We start from the raw sequence: 13,510 nt of genomic DNA, 5'->3' as shown, positions 1-13,510 counted from the left end.
ATGTATCTTGAAGAGCAAATGTTGACAAAGGGATTTAGGGAAACAAGCAGGCGACAGGCCTACTTATCTTCTGTGAGCCTCATTTAACATTTAACACGAGCCCCTCATTTCTCTACACTTGCCTGCTCGACTCATTCATTTCATTAAGTAAAGTTAAAAGGTGGTTGAATAAAGTATGATCAAGGAGAATCAATTACATCTCAATGTGGCTCCCGCTCAACAAAGAGCGCGGTGAGTAATTTGCTCTAATTTTAGTCGAGCTGAAAGCAAGCGAAATTTTCATTCTGTAGCGTACGTAGTTCATGAAATCGTCTTTCCGAAAAAAGAAAAAGCTGAATTGATGGTGCGCTGTACACTATCTCGGTTTGCGAGGCATCCGTGTAGGAGGCTCGCTTGCGAATCTCTTATGCACACATTGCATCCTGGTATAAGAAATAAAAAATTCAGCAGTCAGCCTCCTGGATTACCAGCGCCGTGTTGAGTATCCTTCAAAACTTATGTGCAAGATTGCACTTTATGCTACTCTCCGGAGCGCGCTCTCTAACTTTTCTGCCCAAACCCCACTAGGTACGATGTTTGACGCGTAGTTTTAAAATCGAGCAGTCCAATTTTACTCACTAGCGAACAGCAACATAAATCGCCCCGCAGGTACAGCGGTTCATCGCACGGGTAAGGTGCTTACAGTAAGCAATGTCATGGATGTCTCCTGTGACGGGCTAGATGATAAACCAGGCTTTTATAGCATATTCATACTTTAGCATTGAGGAAGGGACTTAAAAATAACGCTGGCATTAGAAGTACCAGGACATTTACCGATTGATGACGCGCATGAGGACTTTTATTTGGGTGAAGCTTGGTCGGTCATCGGGATCCTCCGACCAACAGCGCGTCATCAGCTGGTGCAGCTCGGTGATACAAGCGTCCCTCTCCACGATAGGCCGGAACGGTGGTTCCTCTTGCGACATCACACGTACCAGTATGTCTGCATGCGCATGGTAGCCATTTTAACATTCTATGCACTGTCAGGTTAAAGGGTCGTCAGTAATCAAACCGTGTAAGAACAGGGTAGGCACTTTAAGCGCGTAGAGAAAAGTGTTATGAGCATCTGGCAAGATATTTCCCACTGAGGGCACGTCTGCAAATATTGTGAAGCTAAAGGCTCTGCTTCTAATCCGTGTAACAGGGTCCCTGTAGCATCCCTAGGAGTGTCAAGTGGCGGAGGAGTTCGGATGACCGTTCATTTAATCGCGGAGAGATCTGGACTTTGAAGACGCACAACGAGCCACTCTGCAGGCCCCAGAAGCAAACTGTGCGTATTTTTGACCGATTTTATGTTCAGGGTGGTACAAAGCGGTTATACGTTCCCTGCCACTCAGCTAGAACAATAATCGAGGGATACGGTGAAGTCACTGCTGCACTACACGCACACAGGGTGTGCACGACCCTGTGTGCACGACACTCAATACGACCGATGTCCTTTCCTGCGTGTAAGAGGTCTAGAGAAAGCAGTAGTTGGAGTTTACAGTTTAATTTGATGACTGTTGTGGCCGCACACGAGAGATGGCGTGGGAACATTTAAACAATGCACCTTTGAAGATTTCTTTAAAGGTTCACAGCGGTAAAAGAACTTTTTAACACACTGGGAGCATGCGTGCTGTTCACGTGATCTCCGAAACGCCAAGTTGATTTGTGGCGTGGCAGAATAAGCTTCAAGCTTCGAAACATGTGTTCATGTACGCAAGAAAGCTTTGTAAGCTCATTCTAATCGAGCAGTTTCTTGCCAAACATAGAGGATGCAGCTTTATAGGCCCCTCAGCGCAATCTGCGCAACTTTGCTGTCGCAAGCAACGGTCAGTGACAAGGGCATTCGATTTCTGGGCACACTTGGCGGAAATGCGGATGAAGGATGCGGTCTTCTTCACTATTTGACAAGGCTGTGTCCAGCCTTCGCGCAAGTGCGTCAGCACAAGCAGATAGATATTGCGAACGACGCATGAATTTATCGGCCTGCAAGGATCCCCAGTTTACTGTCGAGTTGACAAAGCAACAAGGATTGATTGCCGCATTCTATTTATCCTTGGTGCATTTTTAGATGCATTCTTGTTAATATAATAACGATATTCAAACAAAAAGATCGTGGTACCCGAGTTTTCCATGCGGTCGCAGTGAGGATAAAATGCGTCCTCTCGGAGGATAATCTCTTGGAGGATTATTCCAAAGCTGTAGACGTCGCCTTTTTGCGTTCCTCCTGACGGACACTGCTTGAGGCGCAAGAGTTCTGGAGCCTTCCATAAGAATTCTGAAAGATAAAAAGACAATGTGAACAGCATTAGTATTCCGCAGTTAATATGTCTTCTGAAACCCTTTCACTGTTCCTTACAGTCATTATTTTAGTTTGTTCAGTTCCAGCTTGTGAAGAGTCAAGAAAGGATAAGGAAGGGTAAGGATAGTCTTTTTGGCTTAATAAACTAATCGAATATGTTTAAATAAGAATTTATTTCCTGCACACTATCATCAGCATTACTGATGTTCTATAAAATATCAGTTGTTTTACCATTATTCTACAGTCATATTCAGGGACCTTCTCCCATTTACGGCAGTTTGTATCAAAGGGCAGTTAATGGAGCGCCGTAATTTTTCTGTCATATTTACTGAAGCTTTTCTTACAACATCTACAACTGAAGGCGCGCTGTTAGTTACCCTGTCACAAAAGTTACATGAACTATGTTGCAGCGAAATGAAGGAGATATAAGTTCGAAGCAAACAAGAAAACTTCAAAAGGAGAGTACAAACTATATATATATATATATATATATATATATATATATATATATATATATATATATATATATATATATATATATATATATATATATATATATATATATATATATAAACAACCCTAGCATGCTGCAGGGTAAGCATTGCTTCTTTCACCACTCGTTGCAGTTAACAGGCTTAAAACTGCCTGATTGAAGAAAAGACAGGGCTTCAGCTCTTTATTGAGACGATCATACCAAGAAACCGCAGTTGTTAGCTTGGCTTAAATCAACCTAATAATGCCATTTTGGTACCGCTGTAAGAGTATCTCTAGAAATATGAGAATATCTGTGGTCGTAACGTGGCAACAATCATTACGACCGCTGACACCGTGGGATCCGGGCTGAATTGATGCACCGTACAGTATATGGTGTATAACTTATCACGAACACTGAATTTGCCAGCTGAGAAACATATGTTTTGGGTGATTAGCTAAGCCGAGTCGTAGAAGGTGGCGCTGTTGCCTCAGACGGCAGGAAATACGAAGCGTTGCTTTTCCATTTTCTGGATACTTCTGATATCACGAGTGAGACCGATTACTTTCGGCGTAAGGATGGTTTTTTTCCTTATTACTGCCTTGTACATGCTAAGACATCTTGCATTTACTTGCAACGTGGTTAATGTCTACGGGAGCTGTTTTCAAGACTTTTCCACGTTGAATGTGCAAAGCAGGTTTTGTGTAAGTAATAACCGATATACTACTTTTATTGAGGTTATCAAGTGTTATCGGCGTCTGTCAGTGTAAATTCTTGCCTTCATATCTCCATTTTAATAGCAAAGTGCATTATATGCTTATTGTTGTGGGTTGTGTGTTGGGATTTATGGCATATAGGCAACTTAGGCCATCATGCGCGAAGCGTGAGGTATGGAGAAATTTCCTGGGTAGTTTTATAGAAATGTTAATTATATGCTTATGAACGACGGTTCTGAGTTCTGCATGAAAAAAACTTAGAAATAGATCGCTCGCACAGCGAGTGTATGTTTACGTTGCAGATAGGGAATATTACAGCGTCCGACTCACTTCAGTTCGCTATTTTATCCTTCAGTGCAAATAACGTTTATCATTGCCTTGCTGCACTAAATATAGCGCTTGTGTTTGTCCCCTGTTTTGTTGCTGCGCTATGGATCATAACGCATACCCACTAGCCCGAACCATCACCTCGTTAAATATAAATGGCAACTTGTCCGGATGGCCGAGCGTTTCTATCCATACTACTTGAGCCTCTGGTGCATCTAGTATGTGCGGTCCTCACTTAGGTTATGGCTGAGGCCTACTTCGTTCCATGAGCCTACAAAGTGACACAACTTGTGTGCCTTCTTCTCTTAAGAATGTGCAGGCTTGTGAGCGCATGGTTCCGCATGGTGGCTTGCTGCATGAGCATCGTCGCATGGTTATGAGCCACTCACTCTGCGATCCCTCAGTGACGAACGGGCTGTACGTCTCATCCTTGCGGAAGCTGGGCAGCCCGAAGTCGGTGAGTTTGAGCACGAAGTGACTGTCCACCAGGCAGTTCGAGCTGCGAAGCCGGCCGTGGGTGCCGATCTCACTGCCGTGTAGGTAGCTCATGCCCTGCGAAGGACGTCGATACAGCTGGTTAGCAGTCAGTCGACACTGAAATTTGTCGCAACTACATTGCGGCAACACTGTCGACATTGTTGTTGCGGCATTCGTTCGCGAAAGGGCTACACTAGCGACCTCTTTTATGTCACCGCAACAGGGGCGGCGTACGCCCCGCGCATCACCAGGGCGGTGCTTTCTATCCAACCGCGGCTGGTATATTCCAGGATTCCACACTCAGACGCGACCTTGTTGCGCGGCTTGCTATCCGCTGGTACATTGTAGAAGGAGCTCCGGTACTGGTATCGATATAAACCAAGCAGTTGCGCACTCAATCAGAGTACCGACCACAAGATATTCACCGCACTGTTCCTACAGGACGCAGACTTGAGCGTAATGACTGCAATTGTTTGGCGCACTGCAGCTCCGCTCAGGAGATTTGTCTTTCCCGCGCTTGCAGTGCCTACAGTGCATCACATCTCAGGAAGGTAGTATTGGTTAAATTTAGTATGGGCCATGCTTCGTACTTTAATGCACTTTATTTGTGTCGACAAAAGTTAACTTCGTTTCTCCGTGTCGTATTGTCATTGGACTTTCATCGTGTTCCTTCTGCCATAAAGCTGATAAAGTTTAGACTGTTAAACTGTATCCTGTTTAATGGCTATTTATAAGCTTCAAAAATGAAATTTTCGTAGCGTACCACAGCTAATATAAGCGACGCCAGAGGCCACACGAAGGCGCAGGAAACAGCTGCAATAAATGTATATTAGGCAAGGCAAAAAAAAAAAAGACCTCTAGACTCTTTAAGTCGGCGTCCCCACCTGGCAGTGACAGGAACCGCCGGTGCCCCGGGCAGCAATACGAAGGCCAGCTGCGCTTCTCTGGTGACGACGGCTGTGTAATGCAGCTGTTATAATCAGAACACTTCTCAACGTCAAATAAGTCGTCTTTATTTTTTGTTCAAGTCTGAGCTGTGCTTTCTCTGTATCTACCTTCAGCTACACCGAGTGTCTGACGTCCCGCTGCGATAAGTGTAAGGATAGGCTACTGGTTAACGCGCTAACACCAAAAGCAAAAAAAAGGAGCCAATAAGCCATATTTTCCAAAAAATTCAACGGCAAGCTCGCAGGCATTTGGGGCCTGCTGACATGGCAGCCCGGACAGCTCGTTTGAGAGCATGAAAAGAAATTTCACCAAGTACTCATGAAGCAGGCGCTGAAATGAACGATTAAGACGCCTGCTAAAATAAAATCAACATATTAGCGTATATCACCTGGTGTTGAGTTTTCATTATGTTGCATGCATGAGTAAAATAGCACAAATATTTTGAAGGGAAGCCAAAGTATGCTTTCTAGATCGCTACTTATAAAGGGTTACAAAACCTACAAAAACGCACTAAAACTAAAAAATAAAGCTCAGACGAAGTACTTGTTTTTATTCGGAAAGTAGTCTTAAGGTCTGTTTCTACAGTAGAAACAACACTTTGTGCCTGAAGTGAGTAAGCATATGTTATAAATTTATATAGAATTCTAGATGCTGCAGCCGACTTGCTATTTATGGTTTAAAATATTGTCTAAATGAACAGCAAGAATCCTACTCGTTGAAGCACGCGACGCGTGTGACAAACTCTATGGATCGTATACGTAGGGTTACACAACTTCAGAATGCTGTTTCTTACCTTGACAATATCGTTAATTAGGGAATACCGGAACAGCCATTCTAGCCGAAGCGAGTCATTATGCAGAACATCCTGTGGGTGAAAAGAGCAGGGAGTCCTCGTTAGAGCAAATGACACACCTATCTGCTTGTAATTGTGAATTCATGCCTAACCCGCCGGCAGATCTACTGCAAACATAAAAGCCTATCGAACGGTGAATGGATAAGCCGATTAATTGATCAAGCACATTTATTATACGATTATTTGACTGATAGACGGATCCATCGGTTGTTGTGCCGGAGGCGTTCTCCCGTCTATGCAGTTGCGAAGTCTATGTAACTGGTCTCCTGAAATTTGGACACCTGTTTAGCGTCTAATAGCTGAGCGCGAAAGCGTCACTGCTGCTCTCACGCTCAGCAGGGAGAAGTCCTAGCAAGGTTTACTTTTTGTGTTGATACTGCCAAACGCTTTACGGTTGTGATTTCAGCATCTTTGTTATAAAAAAAAATGCTTATGATGGATGAAGCTTGAATAAGCAGGTTGCAACGACTGAGTATATTTCGGCAAAACGACATAACGTCAAATTCTCTCAGCGTTATATCACGCAGATATGCCCCATGTAATTTAGTTGATTAAGAGAGCAATGTTTTTTTTCCGGGACACAACACTTTCTAATTAATAAACCACGAAACACGCTCTCGCAGGTGCGACTAGTCGCATGCAGCAAGTTTTTCTGCCCGTTATATCGCAACAGGTCAGCCGTCTCCAGCGCAGCAAAAAAAATCTGCCACTTGTTACTGCACTCTGGCTGACATTTGCGAAGCTTCCCTCGAAATAACGATGAACGATAAAGAAGTGAGCAGCATGAAGAGCCGCCGTATTGGCTTCTTTTGTGTGTGCGTAGTTTTGCGTTTAACTTTAATCGAGGCTTTCATAACACGCTACTGCCTCAACTTTATTGGTTGCTTCCACATTTCACGATCTCAAGTGGAGTAACAAAGAAACGAACGATCTTATTAGCAACACGTTGGTGATCCATCTAATAAAAAGAAATAAGTTAGAGTTCTGATTTAGCCGATTTCTGATGGTGGGCTTGGTGGACAAAAATCATCTGGTCGCCGGTATAAATCCTGCCGCTGAGGCCAGTGCTGACTTGGACGTGTGCAACGTCGTTCTCGGCTAATGCTTAGGTGTGCTGCTTCTGCGTTTTTGTTCGGCCAAAAGTTACCCTCCCTAATTCAAAGCTCAGACGCTTAACGCCTCAAACTGTAAAAAGATGCCCGCTGCAGTTATCAAAGTCAGAAATTTAGGGTTGGTGACACTTTTTGCCGCTCGTGTGGAAAATTAAGCCTATGCTGCGCGGCGCATTAGAAAGTAAAATATAATGCAGCCGCGCTTTCATCTCGCCCATCGTTGGCTCGCATACCGGCGTCTCTTTGATCCCTAAGCGTTCGGAAAATATGAGATAAACAAAAAAACAAAAACAAGTAGCAGCTTGACTAGAAAGAAATGGCGAGCTCTGCCAATCAAGTTCTCCGAAGATGAGGAAGTTGGACTCGCCTGTAGGCTTCCTTTTGGGCAGTACTCGGTGATGATGGCTATGTTGGGCACGTCCACGCAGGCACCAACAAACCTGGCAATGTTTTCGTGCTGTGTTTCTCTCATCTGCGCAGAAACAATAGGAAACAAGAAGCGACGTCGCTTGGTACAAATTGAAGGGTTTTACGCGAATCCACTGTTGCAGTAAGTTAAGATCCGTGATGAACAGTGATATTTGAGTTGTGCAGTAAGGGTGAAGAACACCCTGTGAATACCGCGTTTCCATTGCCGTTAGGAATGCTGCAGAATAAAGTGTGGCGTGCCTGAAAAGAAATATGAGTTATGGCTTCTGACAATATGGCTAATTTGGGGTGTGGCTCACGACTGAGAGATTCCGCATAATTTGTAGAGTAAGCATTGATTGCACTAGCACATCGGTGGTGTGAAATAAATGCAAGGGCAATACAAGAACGCCGGCAAATAACATTATTTGTTCACAAGCGGGTAATAACACAAGACTTTGTACATGAAACTGAGCACTGCAGAATTGATGTCAACGTGTTTTCAGGAGGATACGCAAGAAACGTACGAATGCACCTAACTCGTGCAATTAAAAAAAACCTATTATTCTTTACAGCAGACAACACGCCTGAAATTCTGTTACTTGTTGCTATACAATTCACTGTGTAAACTGCTGACATAGAAACCGAATAATTTCAGACTAGGATTACTTTTCTGAGCTGCTAAGGACATTCAACATGTTGGTAAAACATAGAAAGCTCTAGGCATCTCCGAATGTGTAGGCGACCAGTCTCTATTGATACAATTAATGGAGCATATATAGCCGCATAGTTGAGTTGTTAGAGGAATTGAGTAGCGTATGGGCCTGGGATAGAGAATTACTCACGATGAATGCAATTTTCATAATCAGTTGCGCCTATCGACATGAACTATATCTCTCGTCTTGCTCTGCCCTAGTCTCTTGGCTGATTACGTTAGTAATTTGCTCGAGGTTAGCAAGTGCTTAAGATAGCGCCAAAGAACAGGAAATCGCTTACCTGCTTCAGTTCTATAAGGACGCCCCTTGTGAGTTCTATCCTCTTCTGGTGAGGCAACCGCTTGACCGACACCACGATACCCTGCGTGCAAGGCGATAGAAAGGAGCGTACTCTGCAAAGCAATGTTCTTATCATCAGGACAGTCGGAACTTGGTACTTCTCGGAACACATCAATTACAACTGTGGAAGCGTTGGACCCCACTTTTAAATGCCGTGAGCTAATCCACGCAGTACAGTTCTACTAAAGGCGTTTTGAGAAATACTCATGGGAAGTGAAGCAGCATATAGTTTCCATTAATTTTAGCCTGAATTACATACTGCAGGCGCCTAGGTTATTTTGCAAAACAACGATTAAAGTACAAAATGGTGCTTGAAAATGTTATGTATGTATGTATGTATGTATGTATGTATGTATGTATGTATGTATGTATGTATGTATGTATGTATGTATGTATGTATGTATGTATGTATGTATGTATGTATGTATGTATGTATGTATGTATGTATGTATGTATGTATGTATGTATGTATGTATGTATGTATGTATGTATGTATGTATGTATGTATGTATGTATGTATGTATGTACGTACGTACGTACGTACGTACGTACGTATGTATGTATGTATGTATGTATGTATGTATGTATGTATGTATGTACGTATGTACGTACGTACGTACGTATGTACGTACGTACGTACGTACGTACGTACGTACGTATGTATGTATGTATGTATGTATGTATGTATGTATGTATGTATGTATGTATGTATGTATGTATGTATGTATGTATGTATGTATGTATGTATGTATGTATGTATGTATGTATGTATGTATGTATGAATGAATGAACCATGCATGTTGGTTCGTTGGCGGTGGTGGTGTTCTTTTCTTCTTTCCTTTTGTGCCAGTGAGATTAGCTGCGCAGTCGTAACTCGGCAATCGTTCCGCCTATTTCATTTAATGAAGTCGGCTCGGCGTGTTGGGTGGCTCGTTGCCTTTGGCGTTCGGCTGCTAATCCCATGGTCACAGGATTGAATGCCGGCCACGGCGCTTGCCTTTCTATGGAAGCGGAATGCGAAAACGCCTCTGTGCTGTGCGATGTCAGCACACATTAAGGAATGTCGGGTTTCCTAAATTATTCCGGAGGCTTCCACTACGGCGTCCCTCAAAGCCCATGTGTTCGAGACGTTATACACCGCATACCACATTACGCCGCTTAATGTAAAGTTCTTAAACCATTGGGAAAGCACTTTCTTTTTATTATTTTGCCAATCCTCACTATAATATATGTTCCATAGGGCAGTGTGTTGATCTGGTTTAATATATGTATGCGAATAGTCCAGTAGCCATGCCTCCTTGTCTGGTGTGTCTTTAACATGATGCTTTTTGCAACGAAAATAGATTAAAACTGGAGTGGTTCCAGCTATTATGAGGCGCTCACTTCTTGACGTCTTTCACAACATACACGCTGTTTCGCACTACTAGCAAAATGACGAAAGATTCTTCGCAGCGCCGGTACAGTTAATTTGCCCTGTGACCAGTTTTATGGGAATGTCACGCAGTCGTCAACAGTGACCTTTTTTGTATATCACATTTTGTAACCACCACTAGAATCATTAAAATGCTATGACTGACTGCGAGAACGGAGCTATGCGTAAAGTAATGCGCGCGCGAAATAATTTGTCATCATTCGGATTTAGTTATAATGATACTTTATATCGTTCGACTCGTGTTACAGCGGGCTCATGGACAGTCTTAAAAGCCTGCGGAGCGCCTACTGGAATCAAACGACAGCGAAGCAAAAGAAAATAAATTAAATAAATAAGAAAATAAGGTTCGAGAACCGCGACCAGAAAATGCGAGCACAGAACTGCAAAGTTATCCCGACGCCGTAACCCAGCGCCCTTTTCCGTGACCCCTGGTTGTTGGTCCACACGTGCTTCCGCTGCTTCTTTCGTGTTGGGATGTGCCTTCTTCGCCAAGCACACTACCCTATATGATTGTATACATCTTTCGCGTGCCGAAGGAAGTAAAAGGGTTACCTACTAGGCGGTGTTAGAGCTCCTTCGCTTCGCCAAACAGGAGCCTAACACCTAACTTCATTCACCGCCCAACGCCCAAACGCACCTTCCCCTTCCGCCTTGATGCTATAAAAATGGATAGGCTGTCGTATTCTGTCATGTGCTTAGTTCTGTGGGATTCAACTACAGCCCGGACAAACAGAGCAACAAGCCACAGGAGGGCTTCAAATGAAGTTGAAGGACTCGTCACGGGTGGGACGAGTCCTCTGTCGGGAACATCTGTGCCATGGGCAATTACGCTACGAGCGGGCCGAAAAGGAAGTCAGGCTTTTCGGTGAAGCCAGCGCTGGCTGCAGTGCATTGTTTCCCTACTCTCTGTGTTTTTCTGCTGTAGAAGTTCGGCCACACTCGGCAAGTTATCGGTAAAAGGGCGCGCAGAACTCGCTGCCTAACATCCTGCATATCGAGTGTTCCGCACCAGGGACGTAACCATAAGGACGTGCTTAACTGATTAACGGAGACGTGCAGGCGATTTCTCAGTTTGCGTTTTATTTTATTGATTCAGTTACCATTATATTCCGGTTCTATAGCGCCTTTTCCTAGACCTCTCCGCATGCCTTGCTATGCGAATGCAAATACGTTGATATGCATCACATATATGCAGGTAAATATATGCATTGGAAAACTCACAAAATCTATTGACGGTGCAAGATAAAATATTGCCCTAATGATGCCAAGCATTTCAGAAAAAAATATGCGCGGGTAATCCGTGCTCCGCCAGGAATACACCAGTGCGGAATTGCATGCATTCTGCGGCGTGCTTTGTTGCCGTGCACCTACAGCGAAGACATTTCGCTAAGCACAGCTTTATTCTGTCCTTTTGTTGCGCTTGTCTTCAGTGCCGTCGCCCTGGACGGTGACCAAGTGATCAACGTCAACTTCGAGCGAATCCTCATCCACCATTCAAATTTTCTTTACAGGTAAGTATCCAAGAGCGTCGTGAATATTTGGATGGACTGCATGATGTAGACGCCATTAATGACATTATCGTAGCTGCTCGGCTGGCGCTCGCTGCTTCTGAAAGCGAACCTGTTGTTGCTTCGCCGCAGCAGTTTTTAGGCGCGATATCGCGCTTAACATAAAAATTATTCCGCCCCCTAAGGAAGCACCTTCAGCTTTCTACCTATAATCTAGCCAATGACCTCAACCATTCCATTTCGCTATTTTCGAGGGTTATTGGCGGTACCCTGGTGCAATTTATTGTTCCAGCGGTCTTGATCTTGAATGCTTCAATAATTTCTCTGGCGGTTTTTGTTTTCGCGTGACCTAGGATGGTGGCCTCCTCAGTGTGGGATTTGCACTCTTTCAACGATGACAGTGTGAAACCAAATTGCAGGGGTGCGTTTTCTGGAGATATGTGTTGGCGTGTTCCTTCATCTAGTGTTAATGCACCTTGCGGTTTGTCCCATGTGCCCCCTACCCCATATAAGAGGCGCGTTATACACCACTTCTTAGTCGCACTCAAGAAATCTGTATCAGTTAAGCGCGATACCTCCACTATGAAGCACCAACCAGCCCTCGCTCTTGCCTTGTTAGAAGAGTATTTGACTATCTGTTGCTTCGCCCTGTTGTTAGTGGCGCTGGGCAAAATTGTCTCACGAACCTCTTTTGTTCTTGGTGTACCCCTTCTGACCACTTCTTTCATCGAAGCAGTCAATTTCACTTTATTTGTGGTTGATAAGAGAAATGCGTGGTTTCATAGGAAAAATCTTTTTGCCTTGCTGATGGAGAAATAGGAAATAATATTTTCCATCCTTGTTTAATAAGAGATACTTATAATAGGCAAAGGAGTCTTAAGAGAAGTATACAAAAACCTAAAACACTTGTGGAAGCAGAGGCTGTATTAATCCATAATGTAGCTTCCAAGCCATGTTGGGCTGTTATGAGTTTTATCAGGCGGCAGCAACATATATGCCGCGGATCCAGAGGTCAGTTTGGAAAGCTCTGATTGGGGAAAAAAGATTTCCTCGTGCGAAAGGGCGCCCTGTTTGTTTTCATTCGTGCTTTAAATAAAAAATAACTGAGGAAATACGTTTTATTATTACGCTGGATTACGAGGGATTGCGATGTATTGAGTCCGTACAGACTCGCCTTTCTTTAAGAGTTCGGGAAAATAACCGTTACCCCAATGTTATTACGTTATAATGCTAGAGGACATTGGACGTTACCTTGTTTACAACGTGAAATTCTGCCGACAGGCTAGAACAATCCCATCTACTTCGAGCAAAAGCCCGTTGATTTCACGGACAGAAGCGAGCACCTAATAATCTACACTTCACTGACGGCAGCTGCACTTGGCGTTTATTGCTCTTATGGGCACCACTGAAACAATCAGCGGCCCGGACTTCAGCCTTCACATCGTTTTATCAGCTTTTGCTATATTCCTGCTGCACGGTTTTCTTTTAGCGACGAGCATGATTTAAAAATAATAGCTGTCTAGAGATGTCAGCTTTGACAGTTATTAGTAACGATATCAAGCTGAAACACTTCATGTATCCCGTCGGTCTGATGCAACAGATTATATGAACTCTGTACTAAGCATATTTTTCTTTCAGATAGTGATTTTAGTTAGACGTCACAGTTTACTTCCACGATCTGGAAAACAAAACTCCTTGTGCTTGTTGCAAATAGAGTGTCTCAAAATATTAATATAACGTTAAGAAACGCAAGAAAAAGATTTCTTATACTCCATTGGCTTTCGAATTGATCATAAATTTCACTAGGCCCGTGTTTTATGGGTAGTGTATTTCATTCTTCTGTCACAAAAAAGGAAGCAAACACTGCCAGGAAGTCGTA

General features: G+C 43.6%; 1 protein-coding gene across 1 annotated transcript in view; it reads right to left on the bottom strand.

The window, feature by feature from the left end:
* LOC144136446 (atrial natriuretic peptide receptor 1-like) overlaps positions 1–13,510 on the bottom strand; it is an 88,792-nt gene that overhangs the window by 22,903 nt on the left and 52,379 nt on the right. The window contains exons 11-16 of the mRNA XM_077668778.1: positions 8,633–8,715; positions 7,596–7,700; positions 6,057–6,128; positions 4,228–4,390; positions 2,144–2,299; positions 814–982 (exon numbers count right to left, since the gene is read on the bottom strand). Of these exons, the coding sequence (XP_077524904.1) occupies positions 814–982; positions 2,144–2,299; positions 4,228–4,390; positions 6,057–6,128; positions 7,596–7,700; positions 8,633–8,715 (748 nt within the window). The remainder of the gene's footprint in view (positions 1–813; positions 983–2,143; positions 2,300–4,227; positions 4,391–6,056; positions 6,129–7,595; positions 7,701–8,632; positions 8,716–13,510) is intronic.

The sequence above is a fragment of the Amblyomma americanum genome, chromosome 6 (genome assembly GCF_052857255.1).
Source record: "Amblyomma americanum isolate KBUSLIRL-KWMA chromosome 6, ASM5285725v1, whole genome shotgun sequence".
NCBI lineage: Eukaryota > Metazoa > Arthropoda > Arachnida > Ixodida > Ixodidae > Amblyomma > Amblyomma americanum.
The sequence above is the reverse complement of the archived record's forward strand: the minus strand, read 5'-3'. Positions and strand labels throughout refer to the sequence as shown.